The sequence below is a fragment of the Scyliorhinus canicula genome, chromosome 14 (genome assembly GCF_902713615.1).
Source record: "Scyliorhinus canicula chromosome 14, sScyCan1.1, whole genome shotgun sequence".
Classification (NCBI taxonomy): domain Eukaryota; kingdom Metazoa; phylum Chordata; class Chondrichthyes; order Carcharhiniformes; family Scyliorhinidae; genus Scyliorhinus; species Scyliorhinus canicula.
The window spans coordinates 87,047,430-87,069,491 of record NC_052159.1 but is presented as its reverse complement, the minus strand read 5'-3'; the positions used below and the strand labels follow the sequence as shown (position 1 = coordinate 87,069,491).

The window sequence follows — 22,062 nt, the reverse complement described above, 5'->3', positions numbered from 1 at the left end:
TAACTTGAGTCATTGTCACAGTTATTGGTGCGAGTGTCCTTTGTGGTGTCTGTTACATTGAACGTTTCGTCGTAGAAAATGGAGAGAATGATCTGATGTTGCATTGATGCTGTGAAATCAGTCATTTATGGTGGGTTTTCTTCCTCTTCCTTGCTTCCTTGGTGCTCCTCTTATGGAGTAATTTGTGGTGGATTTAATTCATCTCCTTTGCTTTCTTGGTGCTCATCTTCTGGAGTTAAGTTCTTCACAATTTCATTTTCTTGTTGGTCTTGGTGCTCCTCTTCTGGAGTCAAAATCTTCACGATTTCTATTGACGCGGTCTCTCTGGACTCTTGGCGCTCCTCTTCTGGAGTCAAAATCTTCATGGTTTCTATTGACGTGGTCTCATTGGACTCTTGGGTGGCCCTACTCTGTGCTTCTGTACAGACGTGCTGAGAACTGTCAATCTTGCTGTGATCCTGCACCTCCTGTATGTCGAGTGTGATCGCATTGTCACTGTTTTCACATGCAGTGGGTAGATTTACATTGTCGTCTTCTTGATTATGTGAACTTGGTAGACTTTCATAGTCTGCTTGCGGTTGCTCAGAAATGGCGGGTTGACCTTCATGGTCTTGTTCATGCATGGTGTTCGCCAGGGAGTGTTTGCTTTCTTCCATTTTGGAGTCTTTCAACGAGCTCTGTGGTGGCTCGCATCACTCTTTGTGGAGGCTGTCATCACTCTCACTGTGGAGCCTGTCATCGCTCTCTCAGTGGAGTCTGTCTGTGCTCTCTGAGTGGCGTCGTCTTCGTCTTGGGTATTGCTGTCATCCAATGTATCGACGATCTGCCATGGCACCATGGTGTTGGATTCATCTACCATGAGTAGATTCATGTTGAGCTTTGCGATCGTGTCGCTGATGCTGTGATCAACATATCCGAATAACTCAGCCATGTCTGAGTAGTATTGTTCGAAGAACAAATCATCTTTTTTTGCTCCGGATTTTTTTTGTTCTCTTCACTTTGGGTGGTGCAGACTGCTTTTTCCAGGGTGTTGTGAGAGTTCTTTTCAACTGCTGGTTTAAGTTCAGGCGTTTTTATGTCTTCTGAGGCAAGAAAATTTGGTTTTACAGCTTTAAGTATCTTGTTTTCAATTTTCGGGCATTTCCCTTTTAAGTGGGCGTGGTCCGGATCCTCAGACGTCATGGCGCTCGTGACGTCATGCGTAGGAATCAATCGCGCATGCGCAAATCGGCCTTCCTTTACTGTGCGGTTTTGTGTCCACTGCGCATGCGCGGCTTGCGCCTGCGCATAACGATCCGCGACCAAAACTTTTTAAAACTGCACATGCGCGGCAGGCGCATGCGCAGAATGCAAAATGGGTATTTGTAACTGCGCATGCGTGGCTTCTGTTTCCACAGACGCAGATTTTTGTTCTTTGTCCCCCAGAGACTGTAAAATGTGCTCCGACGCCATTTTACAGTGGATTTCGGCGTTTTTTCCCTTTGAAAAGTGTAAGTTACCTTTTCCTTTCGATCTGAACTGGACTTCAGCGTTTTGTTTCTGTGAAAAATTCAAGTTACTTCTTCCTTTTGATCTCAACTGGATTTCAGCGTTTTATCTATGTGAGAAGTTCAAGTTACTGTTTCCTTTTGATCTGAACTGGATTTCAGCGTTTTGTCTTTGTGAAAAGTTCATGTTACTTTTTCCTTTCGATCTGTACTTTTCACTCGCGATTTCTAGACTGAACCCTTTATGTTTTGATAGTGATTGTTTGAGTTTTGCATCACTCAGTCTCTGTGCAGCTTGGCCTCCGAGCACACAGTGCAGTTCAAATTCCATACAGTGCTCTTCAAATTTTTTTAGTATTATTTGTAAGTTGTTGCTGTCTTCAGCTTTCGAGTATTTAAAGCCATTATATACTTTTCGAGCTGCATGTCCTGCGATGAGCAGTGCTATTTTCATTTCGTCTGAGGCTGCTGCTAAATCATTAGCTATGATATATATATCGAACACTTGTTTAAATCTTTTCCAGACATTACTTTCATTACCGGTTAGGTCCAGCTGAGGTGGGGTTCCAACCCACATCATCGAATAAGCGAGGTCTTCCCAAGTCCAATGCCCGGTAGGAGTTCTTCTTGCCATTTTGGTTTTTCTGTGTCTGCAGCTGAGTTGTCTTGTAGTAAGCGTCTGAAGTCACTCCTTGGTACCATGTGTTGTTCCTTGTATCTTAATAAAGCTCGTAGTCTCAAAGTTGGAGAAGATGCTTTATTGTGAATTTGTTCTGTCTTCAGAGCTTAACTTACAGCTACCTCAAATGCTGCCTGCCTGTCCTGCTGCAAAGTCCCCTTTCTGTGAAGTGTGTCCTCACTTCCTGTCCCTCTGTATTTATAGCTCTCCCGTGCTCCCTCTAGTGCTTGCTCAGTTGTATTGCATCTACACTGAAACACAATCACCACAAAGGCTATAAAATTTATATTAGTTACTGAAGCTAGTGGTTCAGTTGTAAGGATGCATATGCTGACCTTGATCACTGGTGTGACTTCACTAAACCTCTTGTGGCACTGATCCAGATCCTCAGGACTACACTGCACCCTTTTTGATCACTTTAAGATCCCATTGCCTTTTCAATCATATCTGGGGTGTCTCCTGGTCCCTGTAATTAGAGGAGATCTCTACATGTGCCCACCTCTTGCACCAAAATCTCCTGCACTGCATTAGAGAAAATTGGAATACGCTTTAAGCCAGTTACACCATTACTCAGTCTTCTGCAAGTCAGATTCTCTTACATAGCCACTCCCAGCATCCGCTCCAACCAGAATGCACCTTGCCTTTAAGGGGTAAAGTCAGGCTTTAAGTAACCCAGTTTAGTTTTAAGTGGTGCCCTCCTCACATGGTCTTGGGCTTCTTGCTGGGGCCTGCAGTTAATCAACAGTGCATTTAACAGTGGCTTGCAATCTATTACCATTTAAATGAGTAGCACAAAGTTTGCAAACTGCCTGCATTGGGAGGAACAGCTGTAGGTTAACCACGCATTGTGATTCCTTTGTCTATTTTGAAGGCCTCAAAGTTTTCCCCCCTCCCCCCGCCCTTTCAGTCTGGACCTTGATTGCAGAATCGAGCCATTCAATAATTTAAATTCCAGAAGTGGATAATAATCATGTGAGGGAAAGCAATTTCATCTGTGGACATGCATGAGTGTACATTTGCTGAATTATTTTTAGGTATTGCATCATTATGAAATTATGAATTTTCAAATGTACATTCTGATTCTCTGAAATATTGTGGTGGAATACTCCTTGTAACCATGGCAATCTATTTTGTTACATTAGAAAATTCTAAAACATGATTCAAAAAACACAATTGTACCAGTTGATCAGGTGGTGTGACATCACCGATCCTGAATCAGTGAATAATAGTGCTATTAAATTGGCGGCAAGGAGAGAACAAAATGCTCTCTGCTTGCCAGTTAGGCCATGTCAATCCCTCACCAAACCCTGTCTTATTTTTGCATTCTATTTTGCTCTGTTCTACACTCGGAAAGACAGGTTGTTAAACCGGTAATGGATTTCTGTTATAATCTGGCTTTGTGCAGTAAGGTCAGGCGAGGCCCTTTCTAAGGGAAACCCCCTTTTCAGCTTCATCCTTAGTTGGTACTGGTATGACTGGGCCCAATGACCTTTTCTGTTCTTGAAATTTCCAACTTTCTAATGTAACAGTACCCCCTACTGCATAAGTGTGGCATTTCAGTGAATTGACTGATTTAGTGCATATAATGACAATTTATTGCTGTAAGTTCATATTCATTCCAGACTGGAGAAAACCAGGTGACATTGCACCTTTGTTTGCAGAAAGGTATCACTGATCCCAGAGATCAAAGGGCATTTGTCCTTTATTTGTTATGTGCTGCTTTTACTTAAATTAGCACCTAATTATGTGAATTTTAAATTTGAAATGATATTGGGTACATTTCAAACACAGAAATAATGAGGTAAGTGGAAGAATCACCAAGCTCACTTGACAACAACACACCGGGCAGAATTGTCCCAATAATGACACACGGCACAATTTAACGGAAACATTCTGAATGTCATTTTGGACAGCTTTGGTGCAGTGTTTCTTTCAACGGCTTTTCCTGTGAGATACATGCCAGTATTTACTCATACTTGGGATGCGATTTACTGGCCATGTCCCGCCGGAATTGGGACAGGATGGGGCTGGTAGATCCCGGGAGTGGCCTCCCCTGGGATTCCCGCTGGCTCTTACACCTCTTGAGATCTAACCACATCTCATGAGATTGCGCGATCTGGATCCTGCCCGCAATAGGCGAGGCTCAGTCTCACACAGTTAAGTGAGTTTAAGAACCATTTAGCCGTGCCGACACCGGATTGAATGGCCAAATCTATCGGCCTCGCTGAGGAGACCCCAGCTAAGCGGTAATTATTACTGTGCCCACAGATGCGGACCAGGCGTACCGGCACTTTGGGGTGGGCCTCCAAGATGATCAGAAGCCCCCCAGGTGGGAAGCATCTGGCACTGCTGGTGCCACTTAGTCATCCTGGCACTGCCAGCTTACTGGTACCACGTGGGACCCTGTCAGTCTATCAGAGTGCCATCTGACGCTGCAAAGGTGCCCGATTGTCAGAGGGCAAACCAGGGTGCCACCCTGCCCTGCCCCAGACCACCTAGGTGTCTCTAATGGCCTTGGAGACCCCTGCAGGTGCCTTTACATCTGGTCCACGTTTGTCTGGACCAGTGTTAAATGGCACTAAGGAGAGATCTATGCATGGGTGTTCATTCTGGGCCTCAGGAGAATTGGGCAACAACATGTTTAAATGAGCCAAATGGCTCACTTAAATATGTCAATCTGGATCTCTCCCAAAGAGGGCGAGATCCAGATCCCGACATCTCATGAGACCTCATTAGATCTCCCAAGGTGTTCTAAGTGTTGCAAATCTCACCAGTCGGCTTTGTCACATCACTGGGTTGAACACGATCAGGCTGTTTGATCGCACCCTTAAGTGTCATGTCCAGTGGGCAGTGCGATTCCCATTGGGTGGGTAGGCGCATTCCAAATCGGGGCCCAGCCAGCAACGCCCACATCCCAATAACAAATTTTAAAAAATAGCCTGAACCTGTCTCCAAGAGGCTGTAAAAGATAACGGACCATGACAATGAATGTAAACAATGCAGTTCAAAGCTATTAGGCTTGAAAATGTTAAAGGAATGAAATTGACTATCAAAGGCACGTCAAAGGCTTGCAACACATTAGAGGGAAGACATTTAACTGCAACTAACAGCTCTTTGAAATTGACATGCTGAAAGAGAGGTTAAAAACTTTCAAAGCTAAAGCCACATGATCCCCATCCCAGGAAAGACCACTGACCTCAGCCCCTCCAGCCCGAACAAGTCCTCTCGATCCTCACCTCTCCTGAAGGATCTCCCTTGGCACCCTGGAGGTAAGTGTAGAGAACGTTCTCCTCTTTGCTCCCCCTCAGTGCCCATGGCACCTGGTCTCCACTTCAAGGGACCAGTAATGATTCATGTCCGGGTGACTTCCAGCTGGGGGGGGGGGGGGCAGATGAATACTGAATACTGGGAGGCTGCTGCATTCAACTTTAATCTCATTAATAAGATTAACATTAATGTAAATGAGTTGAGATCAGTTTCTCGTCCTTCTTATCAAGCCAGCTGGAGTAGGCTGGAGAATGAGAAATTGATTTGCACCTGCCACAAATCCCATTTCAGGGCTCTCCTGCAATTCTCCCGACATGGCGGGATTTGTGTTGGGCAAAATTAGGCCAAAACCTCGCCCCCCACCATATGCTGAACCCCATCCCTCCACCACTTGAAGCAGTTTGTAGGTGGGTGGGGCCTGTAAAATAGGGCACCAGTCTCATGGCACCGTTTCAGGCACCTAACCCCTGCTCCTTCTCAATTTGTCAGCAGCTAAGGAGGCAACAGGACATCGGCTCACCTATGAACAATTGCAGCCCTTAATTATGTAATTAATGATCACTTAAAGGCCGTCTCCTGCCACTGCAGGTATTTTACACATGGTGAGAGAGGTCAAGTGCCAACTATCCAGTCTGCCCAGTGAAACATGAAGGCTGTTGGTCATATAAAGTTGAGGAGGCATGCCTTCTTTTCAGGCTCCCTGTGAAAATTAGAGACCCCACCAGGTACTCCCAACCTCCATTTCACTTCTTCCCAACCTGCCCTGACTACCTCATTCTCCCATACCTCTGATCAGTCAACCCCCCCCCCCCCCCAATCTCGATGCTCTGACCGCCCCCCCCCATCCCCCCAACTGCTGGTGGCGGGAATGAGGTCCACGACCACATGCCGCCGGGGGTGAATGCAAATGGGTCTCAATGACTCATTTGTATTTAGCAGGCCCGGACCCTAAGCTCCGTCCCTTTGTGATTCTCTTGACCTGTGTTCGGGGATCATGTGAACACAGATCACTTGTGGTCTCTACCAGCGTGATTATGCGTGATGGACCTCATGGTGGGCCATGGGGATAACCCACCCCCCCCCCCCCCCACCCCCCCAAGGAGTTATCCCCTTGGCACACCATGAAGTCCAACATGCCAGGGCCATGCTGGTAGACAGCACGCCCAACAAGCCCAACTGAGGCCCCCTCCCCCCCCGCCGCACAATGTGCAGCCTATCCACCCCCCTTTACTAGACCCCCCCATGCCCTCCCCTAGGGACCCCTGTAATAGGGATACCCCAAGGGACCCCTGTAATAGGGAGACCCCAAGGGACCCCAGTAATAGGGCCCCCCGAGGGACCCCAGTAATAGGCCTCATCCAGGACCCCTGTAATATGGGGACCCCCCAGGGGCCCCAAAAATAGGGCCCACTCAGGGACCCCTGTAGTAGAGGGGAATACCCCAGAGACCCTGTAATAAGGGGACCCCCAGGGATCCCTGTAGCAGGGACCCCTGCCAAAGGGGACCCCCTCACACAGATCACCCCCACCTGAAAAGAAGCCCCTGTATGGAAGCTAGAGAGCAGGAGAACAACTGTAGGCCACAGCTGCAGGTCACATCTGATCCCTTAGATCCATTATATGCATACCATTCATTGCTTTCTAGTAGTGGTCTGTGATTGACAGCTTCTACAAACCATCTGCAGCTTTGATTCATACATCTCCATTCAGGGTTCAGTGGCCTAAGTAGTGAAACCCTAATGTTTACATTGACCACATCAAAGAGAGGTAAATGCAATGCAACCAGATTTCAGGGATTTGAATGCACTTAGTGCTTGGAAAGCAGCTAATGGATCTTTGTGAACCAGAGGCAGGTCACAGCAATGGACATGTGGAACTTCAAGGTAAATGTAATTCTTCTCACTGCCCCTGTCCAGACTGCCTTCTAACTTCCAGACAGGGGTCTCTTTTTTAAGGGGAGCGGGGAAGGGGGGGGGGTCTGCGTTTGGGTCCCTGGGGGATGGGGTCCCTTGAGGCAGAGGGTCCCTGTGAGAGGTCCCCCTATTACAGGGGTCCCTGTGGGGGATCCTCCAATTGAAGAGGTTCCTGAGGGGGTCTCCCCGTTGCAAGGGTCCCTGAGGGTGGCCTCCCTATTACAAGAGTCCTTGTGGGGCGGTCTCCCCATTGCAGGGGTCCCTGTGGGAGTCTCCCTATTGCAGGAGTGCCTGGGGGACTCCCTATTACCGGAGTCCCTGGGTCAGGGGGCAGGTCAGGTCCCCTGTGGCAGAGGGAGTTTGGGGCTGCTTTGCTGGGAGGGGGACGGGGTGTGGCCAATCATGGGACCTCACTATCGGGCCACCCACTCAAAATGACAGTCCAATTGTGGCATTCCCTCAACATTGTCTCGTATTCCACGTCATGCATAAATTTGCATGGCAATGAATAGGGAGTTGCTTACCAACGTTTGCTCCCAGGGGGATTGCAATTCATCTCCGGCGGGATCCTCCGTCGGAATTCTCCATCGGCAGGATCCTCTGCCCCGCCGGCAGCGCACCCACGCCCGCGGGTTTCCCGACAGCATGGGGTGGCCACAATAGGGAAACCCCACTGGTCGGCTGCAGGACAGGAGAATCCCACTACCAGAGGAGGCACGCTGCGCCAGGAAACATCCCGCTGCCAGAGGAGGCACGCTGAGCCAGGAAACATCCCGCTGCCAGAGGAGGCACGCTGAGCCAGGAAACATCCCGCTGCCAGAGGAGGCACGCTGCGCCAGGAAACATCCCGCTGCCAGAGGAGGCACGCTGAGCCAGGAAACATCCCGCTGCCAGAGGAGGCACGCTGCGCCAGGAAACATCCCACTACCAGAGGAGGCCGCTGCGCCAGGAAACATCCCGCTGCCAGAGGAGGCACGCTGCGCCAGGAAACATCCCGCTGCCAGAGGAGGCACGCTGCGCCAGGAAACATCCCGCTGCCAGAGGAGGCACGCTGCGTCAGGAAACATCCCGCTGCCAGAGGAGGCACGCTGCGCCGGGAAACATCCCGCTGCCAGAGGAGGCACGCTGCGCCAGGAAACATCCCGCTGCCAGAGGAGGCACGCTGCGCCGGGAAACATCCCGCTGCCAGAGGAGGCACGCTGCGCCAGGAAACATCCCGCTGCCAGAGGAGGCACGCTGCGCCAGGAAACATCCCGCTGCCAGAGGAGGCACGCTGCGCCAGGAAACATCCCCCTGCCAGAGGAGGCACGCTGCGCCAGGAAACATCCCGCTGCCAGAGGAGGCACGCTGCGCCAGGAAACATCCCGCTGCCAGAGGAGGCACGCTGAGCCAGGAAACATCCCGCTGCCAGAGGAGGCACGCTGCGCCAGGAAACATCCCACTGCCAGAGGAGGCCGCTGCGCCAGGAAACATCCCGCTGCCAGAGGAGGCACGCTGAGCCAGGAAACATCCCACTGCCAGAGGAGGCCGCTGCGCCAGGAAACATCCCGCTGCCAGAGGAGGCACGCTGCGCCGGGAAACATCCCGCTGCCAGAGGAGGCACGCTGCGCCAGGAAACATCCCGCTGCCAGAGGAGGCACACTGCGCCAGGAAACATCCCGCTGCCAGAGGAGGCACGCTGCGCCAGGAAACATCCCGCTGCCAGAGGAGGCACGCTGCGCCAGGAAACATCCCGCTGCCAGAGGAGGCACGCTGCGCCGGGAAACATCCCGCTGCCAGAGGAGGCACGCTGCGCCAGGAAACATCCCGCTGCCAGAGGAGGCACGCTGCGCCAGGAAACATCCCGCTGCCAGAGGAGGCACGCTGCGCCAGGAAACATCCCGCTGCCAGAGGAGGCACGCACGGCTGGCGGACTGGAGTTCCTACCCATAGTTTCCCAAATGGAAAATCCAACCCGCAGTCTTTGGCCAATCGATTGGTAACTAGCCAACCAATCGAGCCAAATCTTTCCGATCTCTCTGGTGCCAGAAGTTATTCTGTTAAAAACCTAAATCTTCATGCCACAGTGGACTATTTTGAAAATTTTGTGTTCCTCACTTCCTCTGCTCGATATAAAAGAATATGTCCATTAAATATCCATGGATCTTTGGTGCGGGGCAGGGGGGTGGGGGCAGGTGATGGGGGGATTATGTAGCAGCTGTGGCTCATTCTTGGGGGGGGATGTCCCTATGCAGGAACTCTCCTCCATCTTCACCCACCCTGCTCCCAATTCCTTAACACATCCCCAAACTCTTTCTGCGGTGGCCACCCAGTGGTAAAACTGTAGCTTCGGGAGGGCCAGGCCTCACAGATTTCTCCTCTTTTGTAGGACCTTTTTTTGCATTTTCGGGCTTCCCCCCCACCACCTCCCCCACCCAAAAGCCCTGATTAGTTTGTTAATTATGTTGAAAAAGGCCTTGAGAATGTCGATTGAGAGAGATCTGAACAGGAAGAGGAACCTGGGCAGCGCGTTCACCTTTATCGTCTGTATTCTCCTTGCGAGGGAGAGTAGGAGTGCTCATGATTTCTTGCAAGTCCCTTTTGACTTCCTCCAACAAACTCGTTAGGTCCCATTTGAAGACTTTTTCAGGTTAAGCTTGTAACCTGAGAAGGCTCCGAACTCCTTTTGGAATATCATTATCACTTCCATGCTGCTCCGAGGGTTTCAGATGTAGAAGAGCAGGTCATCCGCATGCAGTGAGACTCTATGCTCTCTGTCGCCTCTATGTGCTCAGTGCTTGTCCGTACACTGACCGCCGTGCAGTAGTTCACCCAGGAGGTGAACCCTGTCCAAATCCAAACCTTTCCAGTACCTTTAGAAGGTACTTCCATTCAACTCTGTCAAAGGCCATTTCTGTCTCCAGGGAGATTATCACTTCTGGTCTTCTCTCCCCGGGTGGGGTCATTATCACATTTAGCAGGCGCCTGATGTTCGATGTTAGCTGCCTGCCCTTGACAAAGCCTGTCTGGTCCTCCGTGATTACCTCTGGTATGTAGATTTATAGCCCCCTTGCCAATGCCTTCGCCAGGATCTTTGCATCTATGTTAGGTGGTGAGATGGGCCTGTAGGACCTGCACTCTGTCGAGTCGTTGTCCTTTTTGAGATATCAGCGATATTGGGTCAATGTTAGTGGCAGGGTGCCCCTAACTAGCGAGTCTGCAAACATCTCCCACAAGTGCGGGGCCAGTGCTGCCATGGGTTTTTTGCAGAAGTGCGCCAGGAATCCATCTGGTGCATGTGCTTTCCCTGCCTGCAGGGAGTTGATGCTCTCATGACTTCCCCGGTTCTAGTAGTGCTTCCAGGCCCCGTCTCTTATCTTCCCCCGTCTGTCAATATCTCAGAAATACAGTTCTGTGATAATAAATTAAAAGTCTTCCCATCTGTGCCCCTGATCTTTTCTACAGTCTGTCAGTATGCCAAGCTCAAAGATCTATGAGATGCAAGTAAAAGTATTCCCTTTAATGTGGTGGAAACCTTTGAAGTTTTTTTTCGACTGTCAGTTTGATTGCCCTTTAAAGTATTGAAGTCTCTCTGCAAACTTAGAAGCCTAAAAGCTTTGAACTGCATTGTCTGCATTCAACTTCACGGGCTATTGTCCTTTACAAGCTGTCTTATTGTCAAGTCCAGGCAGTTTCAAAGAGAGGATTAAGATTGTTTATTTATATAGCTCTGCAGGGATCCATTAACTCAGGGAGCTGCTGTTTTCCTAACTGTAGTTTGTTTAACACTCAAAACACTCAAAACCACCTTATAATTCAGTGACAAGAACTGTATGGAGTACTTTAGCTGTAGTTCAACTAGTGTTCCATACAATTCTAGCATGACATCCCAGTTCTCATACTCTAGGCCCCTGCCAATATTGGGAAGCATCTGTCTTGCTATATTCACGAATCATTGCACATGCAGTCCAAGGCTCTTCTGTTCCCCTACATTTCTCGGAATCCCACCTTCATTGTGTATGACCTTTACTTTTCTGTCCTCCCCAGACATATTACTTCAAATTCTTTGGACCAATTTCCATTTGTCATTTTTCTGACCATTGATATTTTCCTGCACTAGTTTGCTTCTTCCTCACTTCCAATCACATAGTCACTTGTTGTATTATCTGCAAACTTCTTAATCATGAACCCCTCCATCATCTGTATACATCACGAACAGCATGAACCCAATAATGAGCCCAGCAGAATCCTATTAAATACAGCCTTCCAGTCACAAAAAACACCAGTCGACCATAATCCTTTGTTTCCTATCAGTTTGCCACTTTTTCTCAGATCCCATAAGCTTTTAAATTTCTGACCAGTCTACCATGTGGAACCGTGTAGAACATTTTGGTAAAATCCATGCAGACTGCACCAAACACACCCACTAAATCAACCTCTTTGTTACCTCCTCAAAAAATTCAATCAGGTTAGTCAGACACAATCTTTCTTTAACAAATCTATGTCTTTGTTAATCTGTGTCTTCCTAAATGGAGATTTATATTGTTTCTCTAATTTTTTTTCTATAATTTGCCTCCCATCGAGGTTAGGCTGGCTGGCTTGTCATTACTCAGGCTAATCCTGTCTTCATTTTTAAGCAGTGGTGCAACATTAGTGGTCACCTTTTCCTCTAACACCACCCCTTTAGCCAGAGAGTATTGGAAAATGATGGTCACAGGTTCCGTTATTTATTTCCTTGCTTCCTTTAGCAGCCTGGGATCTATTTCATCTGGTTCTGGTGATATATCCACTTTCAAGGATGTGAAATACCTTATAATCTCCCCTACTATATTAATCCCGTAAATATGTCACCCTCCTCCTCCTTAACGATAATGCCTGCTTCTTTACCAACTACCCACCCCAACCCCCAACTCCCCCAACCCTCCCTGCCATTTTGTGAAAATGAAACACAAGTATTCATTAAAAACCATGTGCATATCTTCAACCTCCATCCACATGTCACTTTTTGGTATCTAATTGACTCTAGTCTTTGTGTAATTATTCTCTCACATGTTTATATGTTTATAAAACACCTTATTGGTTGTATTTAATTTTTCTTTTCAAAATAATTCATGCCCTCTCTTTGCTTTCCTGATTTCCTTTTCAATTTCACCTTTGCAATTTTTACGCTCATCTATGATTCTGCAGTGTAAGTTTTGGCAGCTAATGCAAGTTTCCTTTTTGTTCCCTACCTACTCTGTGTGCTATTTGACATCCAGGGAGGTCTAGATTTGGGAGGCAACCCTTTTATTTTATTTAGTCTGAATTTTCTTTAGCTCATGGAGTGTCTCCCACTGCTCTGACATTGATTTAACTTCAATTTTACCAAATCATATGTCAGCTTCGTCAAGCTGGCCTTTCACCTTCACACTGAATTTATCCCAGTTGAAGTGTGATTGCAAAGACAAGGGTGAAACCTTTGCCACCATCTTCAGCTAGAAGTGCTGAGTGAATGATTTAGCTCAGCCTACTTCTGTAGTCCCCACCATCACAGCAGCCACTCTTCAGCCAATAATTTCTCCACATGCTATCGGGAAATATCTGAGCACGTTGGATACAGCAAAGGCTGTTGGCCACGACAGCTTCCCGCTGCAGTGCTGAAGATGTTCGTCAGAATGAGCCCTACTCCGAGCCAAACTGTTCCACGGTGCCACAGCTGGTTGGCACTGCTGCCTCAGAGTGATAGGGACCTGGTTTCAATTCTGGCCTTGGGTGATTGTCTGTGTGGAGTTTGCATGTTCTCCCTGTGTCTGCATGGGTTTCCTCCAGGTGCTCCGGTTTCCTCCCACATATGCAGGTTAGGTGGATTGGCCATGCTAAATTGTCCAAAGGTGTGCCGGTTAGGTGGGCTTATGAAGATGGGGCGTGGCAGTGGGCCGAGGTAGGGTACTCTTTCGGAGGGTCGATGCAAACTCAATTGGCCTAATGGCCTCCTTCTGCACTGTAGAAATTCTATGAAACACCAACACTGGCATCTACCGGACAACGTGAAAAAAAGGAAGTATCAAAACTAACCAATGACAGCCCATTATCCCACTTTCAATTATCAGCAAAATGTCAGAAAGGATTTTCGACAGGATTATGAAGTGGCAATTCTGCATAAATTGAAGCTCATGGAATAACAGGGAAAGTGACAGAATACAAAGTTGATTGACTGACAGGAAACAAAGAGTAGTGGTAGACTATTGTTTTTTCAAACTGGAGGAAGGTATACAGTGGAGTTCCCCAGGGATCAATATTAGGATCACCACTTTTCCTGATAGGTCTTTCTTGGTTGAATGGAGAAAAATTGTCTCTGGCAGAAGGGTCAAGAACCACAGGACACTGATTTTACTGGTGGTTGGCAAAATAATCAACGGCAACATGAGGAAAATCTTTTCATGCAGCGAGTAGTACGATTCTGCAATGCACCTAAGGGTGTGTTGGAGGCAGATTCAATTGGGCCTTTCAGAAGGGGAGCGGCGAAGTATCTGTAGAGAAAATAATTTCAGGTCTAGTGAGAAAGGATGAGGGAGTGGACTAACTGAGTTGCTCTTGCAGAAAGACAGCATGGGCACGACAATGGCCTCCTTCTGTGCTGTAGCCATTCTATGATTTTATAATATTAGGGTAGCTGAAATCCTGTACTATTGAATTGTTTCACGGGATGTGGGTGTTACTGGCTAGGTCAGCTTTTATTGCCCATTCCTAATTGCCCTTGAGAAGGTTGTGGTAAGCTGCTCTCTTGAACCGCTGCAGTCCATGTGATGTAAGGGACGGAGTTTCAAGATTCTGATTCAGTGATTTTTGGCCCTGCACTTCTCAACAATTTGTCTATGTATTTGCTCTTTTATCTCCCTGTGACTGTTCAGGGGTCTGTGGTATCCTCCCAGTAGTGTGATTCCCTCTTTTTTGTTTCTCAGTTCAATACATAGTGGGCAGAATCTTACCATATACTTTCACAGTTTCAGACAACTGCACAGGCCAGGTTTCATTCCATTCCAATCATCAGGCTCCCCCTCCCACTATCATCGGGCTTCCACCCCCTCCCCCCAGCATATTCAGCATGCTCTCCCTCCCCCCCCACCACAATCATCGAGCTCTCACAATCCCCAACACCCCACAACCCCACATTCATCAGGATGTCACCCCCCGACCCAACAATCATTGCCCTGGCATGTCCCTCTTCCCCTGGGCATTTTACTTACCCTTTCACCCCCTGGAGGAATCCCCTCTACTGAATCACGTTTTGAAATAGTTATTGTAAACATCGCTGACTTGATGTCATGTCAGCAAGTAATGAATGTTGCCTGAGGGTGGTCATGTGGTGGGGTGGAATGGGTAATTATATGAAAATATATTCAAAAACTTGCCCTTTGTGGGTGTGAACCTCGTGATGTCACCGGCGAGGGGCGTGGAGAATCGGGAAACACGATCTCGCCGGTGCGAATTACTTTTACTGATTCTCGCAGTATTTTCTGCCCATATTGCCGTTCTCTCTACAGCGAATGCGTGCTGAAAATCACCCCCATTGTCTCTTTTGACGCTCCTTCGAGCATATCACCCATCATCAAAGCAGTGATTGCATTGAATTACATGACTAATTACCGAACAATTCCTTTGTTGTCAATTTTATTGGCTTTTGTTTCTTGGACCGTCTATATGAATTCACTTGCTAACGTTTGCCTTCATTTTTCAGCTGTTTCTTTTCTATCTGCATTTATACTCATGTCCCCACATCTCAGCCAAGCTAAGTGAAACTCTCCCCAAAAGCACTAGCAAAGCTCCCTGCCAAGTTATTGGTCCGGACGCATTTGAGGTGTAAGCTGCCTGGCTTGTACAGGTGCAACCTCCCCCACAAGTCCCAATGCCCCAGGAATCTAACACCCTCTCTCCTACACCATCTCTGCAGCCATATCTACACTCACCAGCATGTGGCACTGGGAGCAATTTGGTGATGACCACCTTGAGATCCTTAGTGGGTGAATTGAAGATATAGAAACCTTTAGCATTGTGGCCAAAGAAAGAAAGTGTTATCCCTGCTAACCCAGAGAAGAATTAAAACAAAACATAGCAAAGCCCTGATTCATTTTGTTAAAAAAAAAGGATTGAAAATGGATTCTCACCACTAAAATTCTTCTTTATCTTTTGAATCTCTTTCCAGCTCAAATGGAAAATCTGTAACCTGGGCTCAAAATGAACGCACTTCTCGAGGCCATCACCTATGGAAGAGGCTTTCAGTCCACATAAAGAAGAAGGATACGACATCTAAACAATCTGCTCTCATTAAACCTTTTTCCAAGAGCTGTGAGAGTCGGCACAGCAGCCACAGCTATCCAGAAGCAAATATCAAAGGCCTCTATGATGTCTCTGAGGCAGAGGAGCACTATCCAGTCCAGTATGTACCACAGACGCCGTCACCCATCAGTGTCGTGAGTCACAGAGCTGGATCTGTAAGCCGAGCAGAGAATGAGATGCCAATATTCCAGTCTGAGCACGTCCAGAGAAGTAGCTCTTCCCAAGGTTCTTTGATGGAGCAGATCAGCAGTGTGGTCAACCGCTTCACGGCCAACATCAGTGAGCTGAATTCCATGATGCTTTCATCAGCACCTTCAGGGGTTATAGGCACGTCTCCCATCTGTTCATCATACCTGCTTCCTAAGGAGATACAGCTGCCCACACCCATCACAACGTTTGCAGATATCCAGCCTCTTCCAGCTATTGAGGTGAATGGGCGATCACAGTCTGCAAGTGGGGTTTCAAATACAAGCGTCAAAGATGGCACTTCGGAGACTTCAGTGGTTAAAACAGACTTTGAGGAGCTTGTAGCTCTTACTCCTCCCTCACCTTTCAGAGACTCTGTCGATTCAGGGAGTGGTTCACCCAATTCTCCTGTGTCAGAATCAGCACTTTGCATCCCTTCATCCCCTAGATATGACACTCTTGTTCTGCGTGACTATACTCAAAGCTCTTCATCTCTGTGAATGTATAATGTATGTTGATCTAAAAATGAGCTGAAGCTAATAAGAAATCTGCAAACTTTCATCAAATTTAACCCAAGCATAATTTGTTTTATTCATGTCAACAAATACTGGCATAGATTCTGCATAGTTGAAGATGGGATTACTCTGAATGTCGGAATCAAAATGAATTCCACAAGCAGTTTGAGAACAATCTTTTGGTAGAAAACTGTCTGCTAGTGGCCTTAAACCTTGTGGGTTCTTTTCACATGGAATTTTACTGAGATAGAGGGTGGGAAAAGGACGGCTTGGTTAGATGGTATGAATTGCCAAGTTAGTTGTTCATAATGACAACTATTAAAGAAAAGACAGGATTAGAGGTAAAGTTGACTTCAAGACTTTCGCAATCTGTCACAAAGATTGTTGTTTCCTAACTCCCTGATGTGAAACTGCAAAACTTCTCAAAAGGTTGAGACCAAAAATGAATGTAAATTTGTGGATGAGGATCATAGGATTCAGGACCAAAAGGACTTCCAGTTTTGTATGAAAGAGGTGAAGTGATCCTTGGAAAGGGAATATACCTATTACCAATACATAAACAGCCGTAAAAGATATATGTAGATACATTACATGAAACATATCATCTTGCATTAGGAGCAGAATGTTTAAGTTGCAGTATCCCTTATACTTGGCTCAAAGACGACTTACTGTCAAAATAGCATGCATCTCAGTCACATCACGACTTACGTAAGGAATTACAAAATCTTTTACATCATTCAGCAATGGGATATGTTTTACTCCTTTTCTTATGACTGGAATATTTTAACAATTTTATGAATTACTAAGATTTAATCATTCTTCGTTATCTTATGGGTTCCTAGAGCGCGTGACCAATTGTGTGGATGAATTCCATTGCACTATTATTTCATATTCATTTTATTTAGTAAATTGAATTGAACACCAACAATCAAACTTTTGCTCAAAAACCCTAAAAAGAAATATCACATGAATACTTGGAGCTTATTAGCTGTTAACTAATTGTTATGATATATTTATTTTTGCACATAGTTTAAAAAGCAGCTCACCCCATCGTTATTTGATCTGTTTTATTGGTAATTCCGCTGAAGTGAATGGATTAGGGTTGACACTTGTGTTTCAAAAATCATCTAAAAATGCATCCGCATTGTCAATATTATTTTAATATAGGTGTCATTTAATATTTCAATAGCTCACTTGCATTTTATTGTCAGTATATGACATATTGGAGTAAGGCCTCTAATGTAACTGTAATTGCACTAGCAACTTCTAATATTTTATCCATTTTAGATTATCATTTTAATTTTAGCTTTATCATGTTACGGTGGAGAAACAGAAGTTTAAAAAAAAAGACTCGGGCCAGAGTCATCATTTAGAATTTGGGTTACATGTAATTAGTGCTGCTTTCAGAATATATGAGTAAACTTGTCAACTAATTATGTTTAAATATGTGTTCTTCATGGATATGGCTAATTGCTAGTATAACACATTTGTTCTTCTAATTTTGAACCATGGAGTGAAAAGTTATCAGACAGTATCTTTTGTGAAACTAAACTTATATCTTGGACAGAAAACTACAAACAAATTTATTCTTCTAGTGAAAAGGAAAATCCTGTTTGAAAACACATTACAATTAATTTTTTTTAAAATGGCTTAACAATCAGTTCATTGACAGAGCCAACAAAAGGGATGCTGCAGCTTTAAGTTATTCCAACGTCACATGTAAATGTTTTAAATAATGCAAAAAAAAGCCTTGAGATTCAATGATAAACATGAACATTCATATTAGTTGAAGAACTGTATATATTGAGATATACGTTCACAGGTTTACGTCAGTGTGCATCAGTTAGTATGCACATGTGTTGGTACATAGTGAAAATAACATGGTTTATGGATATAGCATAATTATCAACAAAATCCAACCAATGCAAAAAAGAAACTTTTGGCAGTTTGTTTAATATTTAATTTTATTGGGGACAGTAGTTTGGTTGAAACAAGAGTTATTAAAAAGATAGGTACGCTTATGGTTTTGTTGCAAATTTGCAGTTACAGTTTTACTGTAATTTGCCCAGATCCAGGATGATGGCATCTTGACTATCACAGTTTAAAAGTCCTTGAGTAACTTTCTTCAAACATCTTAAAGCCTTTGCCTTCATAAGGTTTATGGTCAGTCTGTTTTCTTTTCAATGACGGGTTAGCCTGAAGACAAAACAGATTAAGTAAGTCCTTAATGACGTTGAACTATTCTGTTACTTTAAATGGTTCAATTGTTAACTCAGCAGAGAAGGTATCACCGTGGTTATGAGTCCCATGTACACTTTCAAGTAGAAAATAGACAGTTGCGAAACAGGATTTTGTGGATATCCTGGGGAACTCTTCACAGATAAGAATCATAAACAGCAAATGCTGGTATCAGTCAGCAAGTCAGACAACAGTGAAGAGAACTGATCTGTAATGTTTCGGATGTCAGCTCTTTTACAAAATGTCAACAAGTTTTGAAGCAATGTCCGTACCCAAAATATCTTCACTCTCCATCAGTTCCGTCTGACCTGCTGAGTATTTCCAGTGTTTTCTATTTTTGTCTCAGAATTTCAACCTCTGCAGTTTTTTGCTCTTTATTTATTTAGGGAGATTTATCTTTTACATTCTCAACCTCTTCTTCAATCTACTAATGTTAAGTGCATCACATTTACATTTTAATTGCAATCTGTTGACAATATCTTAAAACTGTTTTAAAATTTCTCTGACTGGCACCTTAGTACATGCGACTCTATATTAAGCAGCCAGTGGTTATATTTCTCCCACAGAATCAATATTTGTACTATAACAGATTAATCTGAACATTTTTGTTAATAAAATGCTTGCAATCATTATTATTTTTCATCTACCATAAATTAATACTTTCTTGAGTCAGTCGCAGGCCTCGCTCTTTTATCTAACTTTCAATTGCCCTTCCAGAGTCCCCTCCATGTCCATCTGAGTCCAGTGCGTTAGTCTGGTGCTCCATGTAAATATTATTTCTAAGCAAAACTTCTTGCTGGGAGAGGAACAAACACTGTATTTTTTTCCGCTCCACTTTCTCCTTTTATTTCGGTGCTTTTCACATATAATGATGTTTCTTGCCAGTTGCTTGACCTGTGGCTGGACAAGATGATCATAGTGATGACCCTGCATGCATGCCTCTACAGAAATAACTCCACTATGTCTGTGGACTCAATGTAATGTAGGTGCTCTTATATAATAGTAATAAATGAACTGGTAAATACTCATGAACAATAATGAATTGTGAAGGTGTGCACTCTTGAATGAGTTTAGCACAGCATGTTCCATGTGATTTTCTAAAATTCATTAGAAGGTATAGAACACTATTGTTCAATCACAAAAACTAACTCCAATTCTGGCTGGAGTGGCAGGATCCACAATGGTAATGCAGGTTTTGACATTTGAGATTCATTATACTTCTAAATGTACTGAGATGCTTCTGCACCAAAAATTATAAGTGCTGTACTTTGAAATCTAATGAGTAAAATAAATGATTCACATCCGACATACCGCTGAAAAATTTGCTCCTCTTCCATAGCTGACTTGATCATAATTCAGTTGTTACAAACGGTGCCCTTGTATATCAATATAGGAATATATTATTGCTCTTGGAAATTCACAAAGATTGAATTCTTAAATAGATTAGCTTGAGTTAACCAATGGTTAACACAGTCTGTTGCACACCTTCTAATTCATTATAAAGTTTGACTACACAGGCGTCAGTAGAGAAGAAAGTTTCCATTTCCAGAAGTTCAAAGGTGAAGAAATTGGACAAGTTGTACTGCTGAAAACATATTACACTGTTGATGACAAACTGGGGGCATATCTGCAAAGAATGCAGCCCCATTTTATTTGTGTTTAAATCGATTATTGATGTTTTAAAAGTGAAAAACTGTGACAAGGTGTATTAGATTAAAGCAATAATGAACGCAAAACTAATATCAGTACAGGTTCTGACACAATAAAATCCTGTGTGTTTTGTGATAACTTCGAATCTAAAAATCTAAAATCCAAACATCTTTGAGTTCATTATTGTGTAATACATCTATATTAATATATTGTCTAGTTTACATACTATAATGTAAAAATACAAGGATTAACATATATTCTTGTATTATTAACAGTGAATAGAGATCTTGGACACGTAGTTCCTTGGGTGAATTTCAGAGATGGTTCAATAAATGAAAAATATTACATGCAAAGTTAACTTTGCTTCTTCCTTTAATGAACAAAATCACTGTTACATTTACCTTAGCAACAGCCTCAGTAATGTTGTGCAGGCATTATTTTCATGGGCACATGTAATATTTTGCTGCTATTGATCAAATAGATGTGGAATGTGTTATGTAACCACTTTAACTGAAGGCAGCAATTGGTATTTGCAAATAGCAATCGCCATGTCTCTAACGCTGATAATTTTTTTGATTGTTTTTAAAAAGACAAGCATAACAGTGCCAATTTTAAGAATTTATTGTGAGCTTCAAGTGCTTCTACTTTTTGTTACTTATCTTTGATACGTTGTTTTCAGTCAGTTGTGAAATTTTGATCTCTTTAGTCAAATGGGCAGACTTCATTATTTTCTCGTTTCTTGAGCAGCTAAAATGCAAAAGTGAGGTGGTAGGTTAACAAAAATCTTAGGGTTTCGTTCTGGTAAACATTTTACCTACATACTCTTATTGTGCTACCTCTGTCTTATTTGGTACAAAGTCCTTTCTGCTTATCTTTAGCCTGATGGAATCTGAATGTGCTGAATGTGAACAAACTGACATGACTGTGGTACTTTGGAATGCTACAAAACACTGCCTGGCTAATACAATATATTTTATCACTGTGGAAATGATTCATGATCCATTTTATCCTTTGTGGTAATGAATATCATCATGATTATCAATAATTGTTTGAAATGAATAGGTGCATATATGTTGAGAAACTAGAAGTATATTTAGTCTGCCCTAAATTCCAGTAAGGTATTAATTTTGTTATGTATAATGTACAATAATCTTATTGCTGTGGAACTTGATACATTTTTGGTACTATGTGCTGCCGTTTTTTTCAGCAAACTTGTTTAGCTTTGTAAATGCAAAAAATACGTAAATTATTTCAACCATTTCTAGTGGCACATTTTGCTGTTTGTCAGTAAATTGTTTTCTCCTGTTAAAAAATGTGAGGTGTTTATGTATGATACAATGACTTTTTGGAATATTAAAACTATATTATAGAAACATGTTTTTTCATTGATGCAGTTCTTATAGTATGGAGTATAATTTTTACCTTGAGATGCAAACACAGTAATTTATCTTTGTGTCATCCAGTCTTATATGATGCAGTTAACATATTTTCTTTCTTTTGATAGGATGTCATTAATGATATAATGTACAATTTTGATTGAAAAGTGATAGATTCTGCTATTTCAATTTAAGTTGTTACTTTCCTTTCAATCCATCATGGCTTCTGTGAGATTTAACAAGAATTTTTATTCATCAAGCATAGCCTATGCTGTAAATGAAGTTTGCAAATCACAGCTGTTAAAAATAAAATGTTAATGATTCTATAAACTTCAATTTGTCTCAGTAAAAATAAATAGACAGTCAATCTCCTTGGATTACCTAGGGTAGTTCCAGCATCATAGGTACTGGAGCGCAATTCAGTCCACTTGTAACTAAGTCTGGTTTCAGGCGCAT

At 44.1% G+C, this 22,062-nt stretch overlaps 1 protein-coding gene across 5 annotated transcripts in view; it reads left to right on the top strand.

Annotated features, from left to right (window-relative positions):
- Positions 1-21,603, top strand: part of grm5b (glutamate receptor, metabotropic 5b) — a 772,206-nt gene extending 750,603 nt beyond the window's left edge. For 4 of the 5 annotated variants that reach the window (XM_038818170.1, XM_038818168.1, XM_038818167.1 and 1 more), the window contains one exon: positions 15,508-16,327. In XM_038818170.1, the coding sequence (XP_038674098.1) occupies positions 15,508-16,327 (820 nt within the window). Of the gene's footprint in view, positions 1-15,507 lie in introns of all 5 variants that reach the window. The other variant, XM_038818171.1, reaches the window with a different exon arrangement.
- Positions 21,604-22,062: the final 459 nt, after the last annotated feature.